Source organism: Schistocerca nitens, chromosome 1, assembly GCF_023898315.1.
Source record: "Schistocerca nitens isolate TAMUIC-IGC-003100 chromosome 1, iqSchNite1.1, whole genome shotgun sequence".
Lineage (NCBI taxonomy): Eukaryota > Metazoa > Arthropoda > Insecta > Orthoptera > Acrididae > Schistocerca > Schistocerca nitens.
The window spans coordinates 419987503-420009409 of NC_064614.1; the positions used below are offsets into that span (position 1 = coordinate 419987503).

General features: G+C 43.5%; 1 protein-coding gene across 2 annotated transcripts in view; it reads right to left on the reverse strand.

The window, feature by feature from the left end:
• The window catches only part of LOC126250230 (cell division cycle and apoptosis regulator protein 1-like), a 259454-nt gene that overhangs the window by 178992 nt on the left and 58555 nt on the right, over nucleotides 1-21907 (reverse strand). For both annotated transcript variants that reach the window (XM_049951541.1, XM_049951542.1), the window contains exon 5: nucleotides 4612-4817. In XM_049951541.1, coding sequence (XP_049807498.1) covers nucleotides 4612-4817 — 206 coding nt within the window. The remainder of the gene's footprint in view (nucleotides 1-4611; nucleotides 4818-21907) is intronic.

Sequence of the window (21907 nt, forward strand, 5' to 3'; positions counted from 1 at the left end):
AAAGATGAGTAGCTTTCTACGCTTTCTTCAGAAATTCTGAAGGAAAACTATTCATGTAACATAGACCACTGTTTCTTGTGTTCAAAACAGAAATGGATCCCAGAGTTTCATTCGACATGGAGGACCTAAACTGATTGCGTTTCTTTTTCACCTAGCTGAACACACGCTCCAACTCAGCAGTGCTGTGCAGAAGAGTCAAAACAGAAAGCATTAGCCTGGATAAGGTATCGTACCTAGGAACACCACTAGCTCCACGAATGCTCATCAAAGTGAGCCCATTTGGTATAATCTGTCAAATTCTCGCTCCCACAGTAACAGAGTCATAAACCTGCAGGGCCACAAATTGGCTCTGAAGCACATTCATTGCATCCTCGGCTGACTCACTTCCCTTCCTTTGCAGAAGTGATGGAAACCTTTCTATAAGAAATTCTACAGAAGAAAATTTGGCATCCTCAATTTTGGAAACTTCTTCATCACTGAGGCGAAACTTGTTTATGATATAATCGCATGCAGAGCAGAAGTAAGCCCTGACAGATGAAAAGAATGTTGATTTGTCTTTATCATTACATTTCCATTGTCTGAACGCCAATAGCTAAATCAGCATTTTCTCTCTGATATTCAACAAGATGGTACTGAACTTCCTGTAACAAGGAACTCTTTATAACTTTAGGTTTAACAAACCTGGAAAGAAGCTGCTGTAAATGGTTTGTCATTAGTTCTAACAGTTTATGAGTTTGAGGGGAAGCACTGTGAAATACAGAATTGAGATTCTCAAATAAAAGAATGACAGCACACAGAAAAGCACAGTATGCCTTATAAAAATCTGAAGAGAGAAACATAAACAGTCTCTCTTCACGGGTTTGAATAATGTTGTTGTTCTGCAGCAGAGGAGTGTCAGATTTTGTGGCAGATGCAAATGTCTTGGGGCAACCAGTTCTGATGACTCGATAGCTTTCCTCTTTCCATGGTCTTTAGAATCACCAAGCTCAGCTTTTGGGATTGTAAACGACGTTATGCTACTTGATGCACACTGAGCACTAACACGCACCTCATCTTTAAAGAGGCCAACTAAAGGATTCAACTGCTCCAACAGTCTCTGCAGACACTTTCCGAAAGATAGCCATTAGGAGCACTGTGTGAAAAGAACACTACACAGTCTTCAATTGGTATTTTGTAATACTCCAACAGTGAAATTAACAAATCCCCAATATTGTGTCCTGTTGAATCACTCACCAAGGCAATGCTTAGCATCACTGTCGTTGCTCCACCTGTAGCCAAAGTAAATGGTTCCCATTGCATACAACTAATGACTTCATTTCTTGAATCTGTAGCCATTTCTTTCAAAATATGTGAAGTCTTTGTACAACCACCATTGTATTCTTTTTTGCTACTTCTGAATCAGAGAATATCTTCTCGAAAAGGGCACCAGCGCGATCAACAGCAGCTAACAGAATATTATGTTCAAATAAAACTGAAGTGAACAAACATTCTGCTCTTATAACATCTAGGTCAGATCGGAGTGGTAAAAAATGAATCAATTTTCCTACTGCTATCCTTCATTTTCATACTGCAGATATGTTTAATGGATTTAATATGATTTATTAATTCAGTTCTTCCTCTGTAAGCAATATTTGTATCACACGAACAAATGGAACAGAATGCGAATGTTTTGCCTTTCCACGATCACATAATACCCGGAAATTCAGCAGAATATCCATCCCTGAAAGACTGATGAAACCACTCCTTACAAGAACTCATCACGAAAACACTAAATCACACAAAAATTCATCACACAATTGCACAAATACCAGAACCACAGCAAGCACCGCATAAAACCAAGCATAAACAAAGCTTTCCCGCTAGGTCACTAACATGTAGTCAAAGCACAAAGAGTATGCAGCAATAATCTGTGAGAAGTTGTTTATCAATAGAACGTTTGGTCGACTTTTGCCGGCAGTGTTTCAAACACACAGTTAATGACAAAAGCGCAGTGATATTCTGTGAGAAGGGATTATTGATAATATCATTGGTCGACTTTCAGTCGAATTTCAAACACAGATATCTGAGAATAACAGCTATTATGAATGCAGAGGGTGGGAACAAGCCTGGGAATTGAAAATTCGGAAAAAAACGATGTTCAACTGGAAAACTACTCCAAAATCCGGAAATGTTCTGGGAAAACCAGAAAACTTGGCAGGTTATGGTACTGCCAATGACATTTTCCTCGTCCATACCGCCCCATTTCACCCTGCATCAAAATGGCCGGGTGGAATGTTTTGTGTGGACATTCAAGACCCAGCTCGATAAGCTGCCGAGCCGTCACCTGTTGGAGGCAGTGCTTCGCTTCTTTTCTTGGCTACGTACCATACTGCCCCCATGCCAGTAAAAGTCCAGCGGAGATACTTCACAGTCGATTATTCGCTCCCTGTTATCTGCCTTGGTACCCGAGGCTTCTCACCCTCCCCCGCCCGCCCTCCGACGCACTCCTTTCATGTCGGGCAGAAGGTCTGGGCGCAGACCTTCTCTGATCCGTGGGCACATAGGGTGCCCGCTGTCATCACTGAGCTCTGTGGTCGGGTGATGTCTCTCTGGTGGGCTGACAGTTCCGCTGCCTGCTGGTGTCTCAACCATCTCTGCCCCCGTCTGGTGGACCACGACCCCTGGGGGAGCTGCCAGTGATTATCGCCGACCGCCCTGTGGCAGAACGTCCACTTCCACCTCCACCTCAGCTGCTGTCTTCGCTGCCAGCTGCCCGTGCTGCATCGCCGCCTCCCGTCTCTGCTGGCCACGAACCAATGGATGTCGACCAGGACACCCCTACTCCTATGGACAATTGTGGTGCTGTGCATTTCTTTTCCCCAGGGGGAGAAATGTTGTAGTGGTCCCATATTGTTAGAGGGCCTGCAGAACTGACATGCGAGATGGGTTTCTAACCCCCTTTCAGCAGTGTGGAGAGAAACATTGCCAGCGGACAGAAACAATAACAGAATTTCCAAATAAACAAGGAACTACTTCACCAGACAACATGTAACAGTGTTCCACCAATCGGAACTCATATGACGATGTAGCACTCCACTGACCTGGCTTTATAAGCATGCCTTGACCGTCAGACCAGCGGTGTTTACCAACCACTAGGAGCAGCTCCGGCCAGTATTGCAGCATTGTAGTAGCACGTTGTATTTGGTATTGTGTAGAGTAGATGTTGGTCACTATTTTTCTTCCATTGTCTTGTTTCCTTATTTGGTTTTTCACCACAAGAGCTGTGGATTTTCTTGTTGTTCTTGCATTTAAAACTTGTTATATGCTAAGAATGCTTTTTTTTCTTTAATTATAATAAAGTGTGTTCACATTGACTGTTAGTTCTTTTTCCTGTCGGCCACAGGACACAACAAATTGCACATATGCTGCTCCATCTATTCACTGTTTACAAAGGCACAGCAGTCATCATTTTTATGGAGTAGTCATTTGAGTATGAGGGAAAGAAACAACAGTGACTTTGGAAAGTGTTGCTCCCAGCACATGTGAAGTGCATGCTTTAATTCAATTTTTGTGCACGAAAGAATACACAGGTGCTCATACTCTCCAGGAGTCCATGTCTAGTAATTGAGCCCACAGTAATGTGTGAAGGGAATATTAGACTGATAACTATAAGCGGCCATACAAATAAATGTGCATGGTGAAAAGCACAGTGGCAGTCTCAGTATTCAGAATGGTGAAACAGTGAAAGAAGTGGACAAAAACTGCAATCTGATCCAGGACTGATGGTTTTCATTCTGGTTGATGAATTTCCTCATGCTGGACACACCACTATTTAAGCAATTATCACAGGAAACCTCTGGTACTGCAAATTGTGTGCAAGGTAGGTATCGAAAACGTGGTTCCACATGCTGCTACCTGTACTAAGGATATTAGTCAGCATTTCTGTTGCAAACATTTCAAATATCCATCCTCAATACTCGACGTTGCACTCAGGAACCTATTCACGCTTTTGGGAGATAAGATTTGTTGGACAATAATTTAGAGATAACGTAGAACTTAAGATCATTGTTGTCAACTGGTTCAATTCTCAGGTGGAGACTTCTATGCAGGGGTTTGAAGGAAATAGTGTAATGTTAAGAAAACTGCTTGGATGTGGAAATGTGAAGTAGGTTTGTGGGATACTAAAACTGGCAATAAAAGATTTTTTTATGAATGTAGTTTTTATGACTGAGCAACCTGACTTTACCAAAAAGCTCTGTACCTGATTCACACTCCTTTATCAAGATCATATTAATTTAGTTTTATAAGTTAGGCAGTATTTGTCTCTTTTGGAACCCTTAGGAGATACAAAGTGTGAGCTCAGAAAGATATTTATAAACAGGCTTAGTTTGAAGTATGTATCTCAAAACTCATCATGAGCAACAGTGGTTCCCTCCCTTCTTTCTTTTGAAGCTCAAACACAATTCCTGTCTTATGGATGAAACACTATTCTTCATTTTTGATACACAATACTGCACTTATTGAGATCATGTCTGTCTAGAGACACTTTTTAAAAACAAAATGACGAAAATATCATTGATTAGCATTATATTTTGAAGTTATAATAAAATACTTTCACTGAAGAAAAGATACCTTGTCTGGAAGAAAACATCTTCATCTATAAAGCCAAAATTGTCATGGACTTTTGTAACTGTTCCTGTGAAGACTCGCTGCTTAGGTGATGGGTTGGGATTTGCAGGTGGCACTGGTGGAACAGCTGTCACTGGTGCACTTTGGAAAGCAGTAGGATTCAAAGAACGTGGTGTTGGGTAGCTGACAGTAGCAACTTGTGGGAACATCTGCAACACAATACATCAAATTATTGACATTATCCTTGGCATCACATGCACTTTGTTCAATAATAAAACATGATTTACCACAGGAAAGAAATACACAAGCTTCAGTGAACCCATTCATAGCCAAAGCACAAATCAGAGTACAACTTGGAGGAAGTCGGTTTGATTCCTGGTGGCATGCCAAATTTCTAACACTGGTACTTTATCAACAAGGGGTGGAAAAGTTCTGGTTATCAGATCTTGTGACAAAGCTCTGGGTTAAATTCCAAATCTTTCCAGCATCTCATGGGAGGAAGGATGGGATTTACACTGCATATAAAGATCCACTTATTAAAGGGGGCTGTTAAGCTTAGTAGTCCACTTTGTGTTGATTGAGAGACATACAATATGTGATGGCACCAGGATTCATTCACTCCATTCTGATGATTAACAACAACAGTATAAATATGACACTATGCTTATTGTAAACCCCTGAACATATATTAATACATCTCTGGCATAAAAGCTGCCAAAATGGCATCTAATTAACAAAAAGTAATGATCAGTGCAAAAAATAACTGAATTGTCATTTTGCTTTGATACAAATCTTTGTAACGTTTATGTGAGGCAAGCAAAATTTTTTTCATTGCTAATTTATCAAATTTTACTACAGTGTAGTTCACAATTTGGGTTTAATATGAATCTTGTACAGCATAGTGAAGTGTGACATAATGGTGACATTGAGAGAATTGTAGGTCTTCCTATTCTTGTGTGGTTACTTGCTGATATTGTATTGTATTGTACTGTACTGTACTGTATGTTAACCGGGGACCTAGAAACGACAGAGAGGCTCCGTCCCTGCCGCAGCCGCTGTGGTCCACAACCCCCACGACGACTACCGCAGTTGACTTCACTCCTCCGCCGCCCTATTTGCTGATAACTTTCATGTGACTGCATAACTGATGGTGTATGACCATGGAATCTGTGTAGATTTCAGAATGCTCACTATAATTCAAAGTATCTCAACTAAATTCCTTGTATGTGTTTTGTGTCGAAGAAATGTAGCATAGTACTTGGTGAGTTGCTACCCCAAAGTTAGAATGGTAGTGGCTATTGTGCATACATAAGCTTCTCTACACTTGCCTGTTCAGCAGATCCTCTACGTGATGCTTCAGGTCTTGAGCATAAGACTGGTGTTTCCCACATGTCTATAGATCAAAGAGGAGGAAGAGGAGGAGGAGGAATGAAGATTGGGATTTAACATTCCATCCACAACAATTGCATCGCACATGGAGCATAAGCTCAGATCAAGGAAGGATGGAGTAGGAAATCAGCCATGCCCTTTCAAAGGAACCGTCCCGACATTAAGTGATTTAGGGAAATCACTAGAAACCTAAATCTATATTGCCAAATGGGTGTATGAACTATTTCCGCCTGAATATGAGTCCAGGGTCTTATCATTGCATCACCTCACTCAGTATGTCAAAGAGGGAACCAACACAATGGCAATGTATTGAGGAGAGTAGCTGTGGATGATAATCTGTAGAAAGAAAATAAAAGTTACATTCACATCTGTTTCCCTAAATTAATTAATCAACAAAAGAATATGACAACAGAATAGGTGAAAATGATCATGAAGATTTCTCACAAAATAGAATTGTGCTCCCTACCAGTAACTGCACTCCCTCCACTTCAAATAGAAATGTGATTCGAAGATAATGCAATGTTACATATTGGCGATGCAATGACTTGTACACTGTCCAGCTTAAAGCTGCTGGAAACCAGCAAGGGCACTTCAAGATAGGCAATCAGAGAGACAAAGTAGACAGCAGGCAAAAGTGGTAGACACACTGAGCAGCTGTCCCAGGGGGGAAATTTCACATTACCGAATTAACTGGTAACTCCATCCACCACCTAGACACTGTTCTAAGATGTCATAGTAGAAGGTGATCACAAATATGCGCATCTTAGCAAACGCAGCAAGCTTGATACTAGCCCCTGAGAACTGCAACATCAGTAGGTTTACACTATCAGAGTGCTACGCAAGGAGTTTCCACTCTCAAAAGCCCTCTGGGTGGAGCCACGTGAGGTAAAACACTGTTATTGCTAGCCATAAGAGGAAGGGCAGTCAGTTGAACACTGTTGCTACCAAGCTTGGCGTCTGTTAATGTAAAAGTCCAGAAATATCCCAACCTACCAAATAGGAGAAGTAGAGGACTCTGAAAGTGGTTGGCCAGAGGTGGCCTGAAGGTGCAGAGCCTCCCATTGGACTGGCTGAAGCTTATAAAGTGCCAGTGAACTGAGGGGCCCGACTATAGCAAGAGAGAACTAGTGGGTCACCACAATCCTTTAAAAACCCATGTTTTTGTATTCAGACAGAGTTCTCAATAAGATCATCGAGATGCCAACTTTGTGTCACTCGTTGCCAGCCTCAGTAAGCTCCGACAAGTCTGTTTCTCTCGCTCTGAGTGCTGCTCTCAAAGTCTGGACTTAAAATGCTGCTAGTGTTCACTGCTTGTGTTAGCACTCACCCCAACAGCTCAAACAATGATTTCTGTTGTGCATCCAGTTGCACACACTGCTTTTTCTAACATTTAGAATTGGCCTTCTGTGTAATAGTTAGTTTGATTGCTAATAAACAGTGTTAATCAGACTCCCTGAGCATCCTTGACTCTCCTGCTGTGAGCATCCTATCGAGACTTACAATCAGCACCAGTAAACTAGCTACCTTAACTTGAAGTTCGTCTTTCTGCATTTGCTCGTAACTGCTCAGAAATTGCAGACTGACTTGTAACCCCCTGTCTTCCTTCTATCCTGACAGAACAGCAGACCATGAGATATATAATGTCTCACTTGCATTTGCACTTTCACTGTGAGCAGAGTGTCCTGGTAAAGTTCACAATATGACAACACAAATATATGGACCCTGTATTGGATGGCAGAATCTTCTGATACCTGAAGAAAACCCACATCCATCACAGCATCAGCAATGTTGAATGCACTACAGAGTGTCATTTAAAGATTTGGAGGACAGTTTCTAAACACAGGAAATTTTACTCTAGATCACCAAAGGTTGAAGCTTTTCCACCCAATAAGAGGACCAAGTATCTGCCCTTAAATGTGTGAGAAAGTCAACAATATGTGCAAGCTGTCTCAGGAATTGCAGTTTCCCAGCAAACTATCCAGCATAGGCTATTCTGCAATGTACTTCTCCAAGGGAGTGAACAGAATTTGTGTATTTTACTATGTAGACTAGTGTTTACTAATTTACTCTAAGTTTATTGCATAAATTTTACTGCATACAGTAGTGTGAGGTGATTTTCTCATGTAGCTTTCTGCTGCCAGAAGCATCAAGTCACATGACTGCTTAAATCTCGTGTTAGTACACAGCATATAGTTTAGATCAGTGCTTTAGAGTTTGCACATTTATGTCCTGCGGAGGCTTTTGTGAAAGAAGAGTTTGTAGTAAAAATAACAGCTGATGCATTTATTTTCAGTGCAGAAATTTATTTCTGTTTTACGAGCTTGCGGATCTTGCAATCTTAGGCTATACTGAGAACTCTGCAGAACAGATTGTTTATTCTCCTCTTTTATAATTTGGATACATTCCAACCTCACTAGTGCCAGAATCGGGTAATTTTTTCTTTTGCGGAGGTGTGCTTGTGCCTTCTCAGTTGCTCTTGAGTGTTTTGTTCATATTTAAAATCTTATACATTATTTTACACAGTGCTATGTGGATAGAGGCAGTGCTTGTTGTGAGGGTACACAAGGACAATTGGCTGTTGTCTGTGAACAGCTGGAAACTGGATTGGCCATGGTTGATGGGCTTCTGGCTGTTGCTCAAAGCTACAGCAACATCGTGGCATTGGTGATGGAATCTGTTGAATTTATGGTGATCTTGGAATCCCCTGGTGACCTGGTTGTCACTGCGTCTTCTAATACAGAATACCTGACTGGTCCATCTTCACTCGAGAGTGAGTGGCAGACAGTGGTGGGTTCGCGTGTCACTGAGTGGAATGTGAACGAGAGAATGGACAAGCGCAGCTTGTTCCTTATGTCTTAGCAACAGACATGAGGTGCCAGCCAGTGCTGCTAATACTTCAGAGCAAGCCTTGGATACCTCTCCTGTCGGGTCAGTGGCCAATTTTCCTACCCAGTCTGAACAAGTGTGGAGGACAGGTATGCTAGTCATTGGGAGATCCAACATTAGGTAGGTAATTGAGCCCCTAAGGAATGAATGCCAGCATATACTTAGTACATTTGCTGGCAGATCTTGTCCAAGATGTGGAGGAGGCTCTACTGGTGATTATCAAATCCGTTGTGTGCAACTGGCTGCAAGTAGTGACACATAAGCAGAATGACACCTGTTGCTTGGTTTCTGAGGCCACCCTCTGTTTCTTTCAGTGGACGGCTGATTAGGTGAAGGCAACTAGCATTGCACGTGGCATGCAGGCTAAATTCACTATTTGTAGCATAGTACTAAGGGTCAATTGCTGTCCTATAGGTTGGAGCAGAGTGGATGGTCTAAACCAGAGGCTCGGACAATTCTGCAATGGTATTGGATATGAATTTCTTGACTCTGTTATTGGCTAGAGAACTGTAGGGCTCCCCTTAACAGGTCGTGCATACGCTACACACAGGAAGCAGCTACTAGAGTAGTAGAGTACCTGTTGCGTACACAGGGTTTCTTTCCTTTTTTTTTTTATTTTTAGGTTGGAGGAGCCCTCCCACTACGATCAGAAACAACTTGCCTGCCAAAATCAAAGAAACATTAGTCACAATGTTCTCAAAGAAAGCTTATCCTCGCAGATTTGATATAGAAAATGGCTGTATGATATTAGTAACCTGCAGGAAAATACACGGGAATGTCCCAGAATCAGTACTATTTATTGAATGTTACAATACTCAGATAGTATTACGAACAGAAAGCTACTTGAAAGCATAAATGAAGAGCACCAAAATCCAAAGTTCAGATTGGAATATTTATCGTAAGAATATATTAGTCATCAATGGTGGCAACGTATTTATTACAGTAAAGAATATGATAATATCTCGCGAGGTTATCATGGATTCTGAACGTGAATTAATCTGGGTGAAGATAAACATCACAGGTAAGTCAAAAATGGTAACTGGATGCTTTTACAGCATAGAGGTCAGGAGTTGTAGTGGTAGAGCCCTTCACAAAAACTTGCAGAATATCATTAATAACTTTCCTGAACATGTCATTATATTAGGAAGCGAATTGCCATGTATAGACTGCGTAAGTTGTGCTACCAAAACTGGTGCCAGAGTTAAGGATTTCTGTGACATTATTCTGAATGAAGGAGATGACTCACCGAAAGGCAGAAGTGCTGCGTCGTTGACAGGTACACAAACGACTGACCACAATTTAGGGAGACGTGCGTGTGCATGCGAATGAGTGTATGTTTCTCCCACTAGCTTGAAAAAGAAGTTTCATTGTTAATGATAGCCAAGTCTGTAACTTTTGTTTGTGTACCTATCGACAAAGCAGCACTTCTGCCTTTCAGTGAGTCATCTCCTTTATTCCTAAATAATTTGTTATGTCTTATATGAAAATTATTTCAAGCAGACAGGAAACCAACTCATAAAGGTAACATCTTAGACCACCCACCAACCAACAGACCTGACTTACTAAATCAGTTAACACAGAGGAAGGTATCCAGTAATCATAAGGCTGTGATGCACAACTATAGGTATTAGAAGGAATGTTGAGAAAGGTACGAAAATAATTTTGCTTAGCAAGAGTGATAGTATACAAATTGCAGAGTATCTGAGTAGTCAACATCAAACACTCAGTGTTGAGGATGAAGATGTGGGGTACAAATGAAAAAAATTCAAAAGCATTGTTCAATATGCCATAGACAAGTACTGGTATGTTCTGAGCAAAGTCTGAAGGGATGGGAAAGACCCACCATGATTTAACAGCCATGTTAGAAAACAGCTACATCAACAAAGACAGCTTCGTCACAGATTCAAGAGAAGTCAAAAGCCAGCTGACAACAAAGGCTGAATGAAAAAAAAGGAGAGAGAGAGAGAGAGAGAGAGAGAGAGAGAGAGAGAGAGAGAGAGAGTATATGGAGGCCAAGGAGACAAACATTCAGTGACTTTGAAAATAAAATTTTGTCAGCCGGTCTAACCAAAAATCCTAAGAGGTTTTGGCCTCACATAAAATCAGTAAGTGGTTTAAAATCATCAATTCACTCAGTCAGTGACTACACTGACACCAAAATGGATGATAATACAGAGAAGGCCAAAATACTGAATTCGGTCTTCCAAAAGTGTTTCACAGCAGATCTTAAAACCATCCTTTCAGGATAAGATGAGATATCTATAAGTTTCTACAAATATTATATGAAAGAACTCACTCCCTTCTAGTAACACTTTTTCGTAGTTTGATGGAGCAATGACGGATATGTAGTGTCTGGAAAAAAGTATAGGTAATTCCCATTCTGAAGATGAACTGCAGGACAGATACACATAATTATAAGCCTAAATTGTTGATGTCATTTGTTGTAGGATTATGCAACAATTTTTATGCTAAAGAATTATGAGGTTTTTGGAGAACAAAAATCTTCTCTATAAAAATGACCATGGATTCTGCAAGCAGAGATCTTGCAAAACCCAACTCTCTCTGTTCCTTCACGAGATCCACTGCATGGTAGACAATAGTGCTTAGGTTGATGCTGGGTTCCTTGATTTCACTGCCATTGGTTAAAAAATAAGAGGTTACTTAGTATCCGACCAGATTTGTGACTGGATTCAAGACTTACTTGCAGATAGAACTCAAAATATTACTCTTAATGGAACAAAATCAACAGATGTAAAGGTAACTTCCAAAGTACCCTTAAGAAATGCCATTGTAGTGTTTACTGTTTATAAAGTATATAAATGACTGAAGCCCGGTCTACACGCAACGATCTGTCTGCGCAGACACCGGCGCAGATGTCTGTACATGCAAAAGATCGCTGCAAATGTGGTGTTCACATGACACAAACCCCAATCTACTACTCGCTCGCCATCTGTCGGTGTAGAAAACAAATATCAGTGGCAAGCGACTACACTCCCCGTAAATGTCAAAAATTTAATTCAGATATTTTGAAATATAGAAATGGAGGAAGTTCTGTTGTGGTCTGTGTTCGCAACCTGTGTTGCAAAAAACATTCAGACCAACCGCAGGAAACAGAGAAAGCGGTCAAAATGGTGTAGACAGTGGCTGCTAAAGCGAAAGCAGTTTTCTCATGTAAATTTACTGTGAGAGTTGCAGGGCGAACCTAACGACTGGCGAAATTATTTCCGGATGGATGTCGAAACATAAAATTATCTCTTAAAGCTTGTAGCTCCTCATATTATGAGAAAAAATACTTGTACAGAGAAGGGCAATTTCTCCTCATGAACGGCTGGCTGTAACATTAAGATTCCTAGCAACAGGAAGGACCTACAATGGTTTGGAATTTTCAACTGCAATATCAAAACAAGAGTTGAGTGAAATAATGGCCGCAATTTTTCCAATTAGAGCATTGTATGCTGCTGTCTTTTTGTCTTGGTCACTACATTCTTTACTTTTAATCTTCCACAAACATGGATGGTTTCTATATATTTCAATGAATTCACTTACAAACTCTTGAGAACACTGAGAAGTATCAGCCATTTTAATGCCCTGTGCGCACAAATACAAACAATAGACTGAGCAACCACCTGTTTCGCGCCAGATTTGCGGCGATCTCCTGTCCACACGCTCCAACTTGTCTGCGCAGATGTGGTTAGAACCCACAGATTTGAGAGGTTTCGCTCAAACCTCCAACTCCAACTTCCAGGTTTGCACACACCTCAGGTTGGTGCAAATCTTCTGTCCACACGCAACGATCTGTCTGCGCAGATGTGATGTGCGCAGACAGATCGTTGCGTGTGGACAGGCCTTTAGTACAAGCACTGGAAGCGACTTTTTGCAGATGATGCGGTTGTCTATAAGAAAGTAGCACTGCCAGATGACATTGTTGTTTTGCAGAATCACCTACAGAGTACTGATGAATGGTACTGGCTCTGGCACCTGGCCATGAATGTAAATAAATGTAACGTATCACACATACATAGGAAAAGAGGTCCACTACTGTAAAACTACACTATTGATGACAAATCATTGGAAACAACATCTGCCGTAAAATATCTAGGAGTAACTATCCAGAGCAACTGTAAGTGGAGAAAATGCACAGTACAAGAAGCATGTGTAAGGAAATGTAACTCATCCACAAAAAACAGCTTACAAGGTGCTCATTTGGCTGATTCTGATCATATTCAGGTACAAATCAGAGAAGATATAGAGAAGAGCTAATGAAGGGCAGCATGTTTCATCGCAGGATTGTTTAGTTGGCACAAAAGCATTACAGAGATGCCCAACAAACTCCAGTGGCAGACACTACAAATGAGGCATTGTGCATCATGGAAAGGTTCACTATCGAAACTTTGAGAGAGTACGTTCCATAAAGAGTTGGACAACATATTACTTCCTCCCACAAACATTTCAAGAAATGACAAATGATGAGAAAATTTGAAAAATCAGAGCTAATACATACGCTTACTGACAATCATTCGTGCCATGCACCATTCGTGACTGGAAAAAGGTTGGCTGGTTTAAAAGAGGCGGTGGCGGGTGGGCAGGGTGGGGGGGAAGGGACCAAACTAAGAGGTCATTGGTCCCTTGTTCCGAAGCAAACAATGTCACAAGGGTGAGAGTGAGAATAAGACTTACAACACAAAACAGAATGAAAGGAAAACCCACAACAATGACTGAAGGGCAACAAACACTTAAATGGACAAAAGGGGACAAGAAAACCACAAAGATGCAAGAAACAGGTAGAAGAGGTCAAAACAAGAAAGCAGGTTACCAAGGCTGGCTGACAATGAGGATGAAAAGGAAAAGCCAGCCACTCTGCAACACATTGAAACCTCCACCCTGAAAGCATTAGGGTGGAGAGCACACAGGGACAAAGGACATGTGCTAAAACTTAGAGCAAATGATAAAACTCACCCCCATGAATGAAACATAAAACTATAGCTGCTGTTGTGGCATTGTTGCCTAACACCGAAGGTAGGGTGCTGGGAAAGTTAAAAGTCTGCCGCAGAGCAGTCCAGCAAGAGATGGATGACCGTCATTTGTGAGCCACAGCGACACTGAGGTGGGTCCTAGCGACGGAGGAGGTAACCATGTGTTAGGCACATATGGCCAATGCAGAGCTGACAGAACCACAGAGTCCCTGCGAGAGGCGCGCACGGAGGTCATCCACACATTCATAGTTTCCTTAATGGCACGGAGCTTGTTGTGCATATTGAGGTTTTTCCATTCCATCTCCCAAAGCCGCAAAACCTAGTGGCATAATACTGAACGCAGCTCAGTTGCAGAGAAGCCGATATCCATAAGCAGTTTCCACATAGCCCGACTGGCCAGCCTGTCGGCAAGTTCCGTTACCTGGGATTCTGACGTGACCTGGGGTCCAGACAAACACCACTGAGTGACTGGACTGTTACAGGGCATAGATGGACTCCTGGATGGTCACTAACAAAGGATGACGAGGGTAGCACTGGTCGATAGCTTGTAGGCTGCTCAAGGAGTCAGTACACAGGAGAAATGACTCACCTGGGCATGAGTGGATGTGCTCAAGACCACGAGATATGGCCACCAGCTCTGCAGTGAAAACACTGCAGCCATCTGGCAAGGAGTGCTGTTCTGTAGGTCCTCCATGGAGGTGAGGAAGCCAAGTCAATCGGGCGTCGAAAACCAGTCCTAAGAATCAATATGTCTCCACTACAGTGAGTGGATCATCACTGAGGTAAAGTTCTGGTTCCGGATGAACAGTACGACACCGACAGAAGTGTGTAACACACGACTTTACAGCCGAAAACTGGCAACCACGCCCACGACTGCGCCTTGTGGATGGCTACCTGTAGGCACTGCTCAGCAACAACAGTACTGGTAGAGCAGTACGAAATGCATACATAGAAGGTGAGACCGGCAGCCCTACAGCTGCTGCTACACCATTAATGGCCACTAAGAGTAGAGAAACACTCAATACGGAGCCCTGTGGGACCCCATTCTACTGGATATGGGGGGAACTATTGGAGGCATCTACTTGGACACTGGAGCAAAAATTTTGGATAAAAATCGGGAGCAGGCCTCGGAGGCCCCAATCGCATAATGTGACAAGGATATGATGTATCCAGGTCATGTCATTCACTTTTCATAAATCAAAGAAGACGGCAACCAGGTGTCGGCGTCTGGAAAAGGCTGTTCGGATGGCAGACTCGAGGGACACAAGATTATCAGTGGTAGAGCGACCCTGCCACAAGCCGTCCAGACATGGAGCCAGTAGGCGATGTGACTCCAGGACCCAACCGACCTGCCGACACACCATACGTTCCAGCAGCTTACAAAGAATGTTGATAAGGCTGATGGGCTGACAGCTTTCTACATCAAGTGGGTGGAATGATGGTGCTCTCCCGCCATTGTGATCGAAAGATGCCATCGCACCAGATCCAGTTGAAGATAATGAGGAGACGTCGCTTGTAATTAGATGAGAGATGTTTAATCATCTGACTGTGGATATTATCTGTCCCAGGAGCTGTGTCGGGGCAATGTGGAAGGGCACTGAGGAGCTCCCACTTTGTAAATGGGGCATTACAGGGTTCACTGTGGCGTGTAGTGAATGAGAGGACTTTCCCTTCCATCCGCCGTTTAAGGGTGTGAATGCCTGGGGGGTAGTTCTCTGATGCAGAGGCTCAAGCATAGTGCTCAGCAATCGCATTTGTGTCAGTAGATAACACGCCATTGACGTTAATGCCAGGGTCATCTGTTGGGGTCTGGTACCCAAAAAGACGTCTGATCTTCTTCCAGACTTGGGAAGGTGACATATGACACCCAACGGTCTCCCAACACTCCTGCTTCCGTCTTTTGATAAGCTGGCGAACGCGGGCACAGAGCCACTTAAAGGCTATGAGGTCCTCCAGGGAAGGGTGCTGCGTATGCTGCTGCATGGCTCGCCAACGCTCCTTAATTGCCTCAGCGACTTCCGGCGACCACCATGGGACAGCCTTTCGCCGGGGGCACTCAACAGAGCGAGGGATCACGTTTTCTGCCGCAGTATTGACTGTTGTAGTCACCTGCTCAACCATCACATCGATGTTGTCATGTGGGAGAGAGTCAACTGTGACTGTAGAGATGAAAGTTCCCCAGTCTGTATTGTTTAAAGCCCATCTGGGCAGGCGTCTATGAGCCTGACATCGGGGCAATGACAGGAAGATGGGGAAGTGATCACTACCACACAGGTTGTCATATGATCTCCAGTGGATAGATGGGAGAAGTCCTGGGCTGCAAATGGATAAATCAATGGCCAAATAACTACTACGAGCCACAATGAAATGTGTGGTGGCCCCAGTATTTAAGAGGCAGAAGTCGAACTGAGACAGTAAAGTTTTGGCATCTCTACCTCAGCCAGCAAGTACAGTGCCACCCCACAAGGGGTTATGGGCATTAAAATCTCCCGGAAGTAGGAAGTGTTTAGGGAGTTGATCAATCAGTGCAGCTAATACATTCAGGGGTACTGCACCATCGGGAGCAAGATATACATTGCAGACATTATTTCCTGTGTCGTCCTTATTCTGACAGCCACAGCTTCAAGAGGGGTTTGAAGGGGCACAATTTTACTACAGACTGAGATTAGGACATAAACACAAACTCCACTTGACATTCGATTATAGTCACTACAGTTCCTGTAATATCCCTTATAGCTGCGGAGGGTGGGGGTCCGCATTGCCGGGAACCAGGTTCCAGGTTTCCAGGAAGGCAATGCAGAAAGCAGGCATAAAGCTTAACAGCTGCCATAGCTCAGCCAGGCGGTGGAAAAAACTGCCGCAATTCCACTAGAGGATGACGTCGTCATGAGACTGGGAAGGCATGGAACATTCAATGAGGCAGTTTACACCTCAGGGTCACCTGCTGTCACCCACTTATTGCCTGAGCAGTCTATATCCATTATGTCTGGGGGTCCAGCAAGATCTAGGTCCTCAGTGAACTCAGAATCTCCATCTTCTCCCGAGATGCAGAGCTTGTAGGTAGTGGTGGTATGGGTGCCACCGCAATTTCCTTGGTCTTAGTGTCTTCTTTTTGAACTTTTCTCACTGCTCCTTGGGTTTCTCTGGCTGGGAGGGCTTCACTAATTCAGTCTCCGGGATTGAGGATGAGCGTGAAGCCCTACGACCAGTTGCTTTGGCCACTTCAGCCACCGGTGAGCATCATCTTTCCCTTCCTGGCGAGAGAAGCTGAAGAAGACTTGCACTTCTCGGGCTGAGAAGTTGGGGGGGGGGGGAGGGGGAGGGCCGTGATACTGGGGTAGATGATGCGGGAGCAACAGGGGGGGAGTGCCCCCCCCCCCCCCCATCGGGTGTAGCCTTCTGGCTCTGATAGCTGACTGCAATTTGTGGAACTGATGGGGCTACAACTGTTCTCGCAGCATATAAAGAGGTCATAGCCACAGGATGTAGGCGCTCATATTTTCTCTTAGCCTCAGTGTAGCTCAGTCGGTCCAGGGTCTTGTATTCCATGATTTTCCTCTCTTTCTGTAAAATCCCGCAGTATGGTGAGCAAGGTGAATGATGCTCTCCGTAGCTGACACAGATGGGAGGTGGGGCACTTGGAGTATTGGGATGTGATGGACGTCCACAATCTCAACATGTGATGCTGGAAGTTCAGCGGGAAGACATATGGCTGAACTTCCAGCATTTAAAGCGCCACATCCGGGGAGGGATATATGGCTTGACATCACAGCGGTAGATCATCACCTTGACCTTTTCAGGTAAGGTGTCACCCTCGAAGGCCAAGATGAAGGCACCGGTGTCAACCTAATTATCCCTCGGACCCCAATGGACACGCCACACGAAATGAACACCTTGCCGCTCTAAATTGGCACGCAGCTCATCGTCAGACTGCAAAAGAAGGTCCCTGTGGAATATAATACCCTGGGCCATATTTAAGCTCTTATGTGGTGTCACAGTAACAGAAACATCCCGCAACTTGTAACAAGTGAGTAAAGCCCGTGACTGGGCAGAGGATGCTGCTTTTATCAATACCGACCAAGATCGCATTTTGGACAAGCCCTCCAACTCCCCAAACTTGTCCTCTAAATGCTCTACAAAAAACTCTCTTAACCGATACAAAGGAGTGCCCATCAGTTCTCGTACACACGAAGTACTGGAGTGAATAAGGTTCGGTGCCATCCTTAGCCTGGCGTTCCTCCCATGGTGTGGCTAGGGAGGGGAATGATTTAGGGTCATACTGTTTTGCATTGTACTGAGACTTTGAACACTTACGGACTGCTGGTGTTTGATCACCAGCAAGTGATGACGTGGTATGCTTCATCGCGTGTCATCCGCCCTGATGCCACCTACTCCAACCAGGGGTCCTCCCCACGGGCGCCACCCAGCATCAGCAAGGGCCACCTGGCAGGATGGCCATTGCCAGGAGTCCCGATGCCCCAGGGAGATGAGCATCTACTCCAAGGCATATGTGGGAAGTTAATGGTGCAGGCATCAGCAGAGTGATCCCTGTGTTGTCAGGGGGCTACAACAGGGTACATGGCGGCCCCACCACAACGGACTGGCTACCATGCTGGATATGAGGTGCTAAGGAGTCTACATCTACATCTACTACATCTACATACATACTCCACAATCCACCATACGGTGTGTGGCGGAGGGTACCCCGTACCACAACTAGCATCTTCTCTCTCTGTTCCATTCCCAAACAGAACGAGGGAAAAATGACTGCCTATATGCCTCTGTACAAGCCCTAATCTCTCTTTATCTTATCTTTGTGGTCTTTCCACGAAATGTAAGTTGGTGGCAGTAAAATTGTACTGCAGTCAGCCTCAAATGTTGGTTCTCTAAATTTCCTCAGTAGCGATTCACGAAAAGAACGCCTCCTTTCCTCTAGAGACTCCCACCCGAGTTCCTGAAGCACTTCCGTAACACTCGCGTGATGACCAAACCTACCAGTAACAAATCTAGCAGCCTGCCTCTGAACTGCTTCTATGTCCTCCCTCAATCCGACCTGATAGGGATCCAAAACGCTCGAGCAGTACTCAAGAATAGGTCGTATTAGTGTTTTATAAGCGGTCTCCTTTACAGATGAACCACATCTTCCCAAAATTCTACCAATGAACCGAAGACGACTATCCGCCTTCCCCACAACTGCCATTACATGCTTGTCCCACTTCATATCGCTCTGCAGTGTTACGCCCAAATATTTAATCGACGTGACTGTGTCAAGCACTACACTACTAATGGAGTATTCAAACATTACGGGATTCTTTTTCCTATTCATCTGCATTAATTTACATTTATCTATATTTAGAGTTAGCTGCCATTCTTTACACCAATCACAAATCCTGTCCAAGTCATCTTGTATCCTCCTATAGTCACTCAACGACGATACCATCCCGTCCACCACAGCATCATCAGCAAACAGCTGCACATTGCTATCCACCCTATCCAAAAGATCATTTATGTAGATAGAAAACAACAGCGGACCTACTAAACTTTCCTGGGGCACTCCAGATGATACCCTCACCTCCGATGAACACTCACCATCGAGGACAACGCACTGGGTTCTATTACTTAAGAAGTCTTCGAGCCACTCACATATTTGGGAAACAATCCCATATGCTCGTACCTTAGTTAGGGGTCTGCAGTGGGGCACCGAGTAACACGCTTTCTGGAAGTCAAGGAATATGGCATCCGTCTGATACCCTTCATCCATGGTTCGCAAGATATCACGTGAAAAAAGGGCGAGTTGCGTTTTGCAGGAGCGGTGCTTTCTAAAGCCGTGCTGATGCATGGACAGCAACTTCTCTGTCTCAAGGAAATTCATTATATTCGAACTGAGAATATGTTTGAGAATCCTGCAACAAATCGATGTTAAGGATATTGGTCTGTAATTTTGAGGATCCATCCTTCTACCCTTCTTATATACTGGCGTCACCTGCGCTTTATTCCAGTCGCTCGGGACTTTACGTTGGGCAACAGATTCGCGATAAATGCAAGCTAAGTAAGGAGCCAATGCAGTAGAGTACTCTCTGTAAAACCGAATTGGAATCCCATCAGGACCTGGCGATTTATTTATTTTCAACCCATTCAGCTGCTTCACAACCCCAGAGATGTCTATCACTATGTCCTCCATACGGGAATCTGTACGAGACTCAAACAGCGATATGGTCATCGTTGGCACTGAAAGCAACACTGCATAGTGCATGGCGGAACACACACCCAGGAAGATGTCCTCGCCCAAGAGATGGAGAATGAGTGGGACTGTAATGTGATAACGAGAAAGTGGGCTACAGATCTTAATGCATGATGGACACGATGCACCATGTAAGGTGCCCTTCCCCAGCTGGCTCGCTCTTCAGGAAAATTTAAAAAGATGGAGGTCAAAACCGACAGGGGTCCATCACCTAAAGGCTGAAACGTTTGAGATTCGTTTTAGTCACCTCTTACGACAGGCAGCAATACCTTGGGCCTATTCTAAGCTCCGGACCCGCAGGGGGTTTGGAAAAAGGAAAGGGGGGAGGGGGGGGGGAATCTGTTAGCAGTACCCAAAGTACCCTCTGACACACATCACCATGTGGCTTACGTGAACATTTCATTTCACTCATGGCGTACTTCTTGTGAATGTACCAACACTGTGATTTTGCCATGAATGAAGAAATTAATGTGCACTTCAGATGTATCCTGGTTCACTTTACAGAATCCTTGTTGCTCATTCATTGGGTGGAAAAGTAGTAGCCAGCACAGTTACAGGAACATCATGCAAAGAGCCCAATTTGTTGGTGATGCAGTCCTGATGTGAAGATGCATAAAATTGAAAGACTGTATGAAACTTCACATCCTTGTTAGTGTTTGTAGCAATACTGATAATGCCCACAAGGATGAGGTACTGTAACAACATATGCTCTTTTCCGAGGTGAACCACCTCATTGTGAGTTTGCCATATCACTCCCAATGATAGCTAACGTTATTCTTTACCTCTATTAATAGTTTGATGTTATGAAAGAGATTTTCCCAATTTCGCTGTTTGTCCTTCAGCAGTATAGTTTGGGTTGCACAACCTTTTTATGTGCCTTTTCTGGACACAATCAAATGCCCTGTGAATGCAATTTTCCAACTTCTGTAACTTTGACATCCTATTCAGGAAACAGGCACTCATTTCTCAACTATATCTTTTGCATACTTCAGAATCTTCATGAAATTATTAAGCCATCATGTACATTAATTCCCAGTTAATTACATCACTCTTTTCTTTCCTCTATGCTCTATGTACAATGCTTCAGCCTGACGCAGTTTTTTTGTGCATTCTTCTTGGATTTGTTTTCCCCCATCTGCTTTACATTTGTATACAAATTTACCCCATTCCCAAGTGAAAATTAAAGGTCTTCTTCTGTCTTGACGTATGACAGCAAGTTCGATAGAGAAGGTGATAAAAGTGACATATAAGAATGTAAGTCTGGCTAAACCAGCAATTAAGTCTGCCCCCGCCCCCCTCCTCCCGTGCTGCCCTGTTCTCCAACAATATAAAGAGGGCAGAGCAAACAGAAATAGGTCTTTAAGTTTTGTGTACTTTGGGTCTGTGAATGGTTCCAGGTTTTGAGAAGTAATGCCGTGTAGAGAGAATCTTTATCTAAGGGATGCCATGTTTATCTAATGTAAACTACTGAAAAATACCTGTTATGACGAGAAAAAAAAGTCTACAGTGAAACAGGAGTACATAACACAACACACTTCTTTGTGAGTGCAATTGATAGTGCAACTGACATTGCCTTTTATAGTCACAGTTCAATGAAAGAAAACTGATATGGGCCTGGATAAAAACATAGTGGAAATAGTTGAAGGAAGGTCTTGAGTGAATTGGAAACATGATACGTATGTCCCTACACTGCCTCAAGAAGGCACTGAAAGCAATCAGTAAGTAGTTGTGCCTACACTCTCACTGGAAGTACAAATCAACTATAGTAGTATTGAAGTGATTGAAAGGTACCAGAACTCTAGAAAGAGGG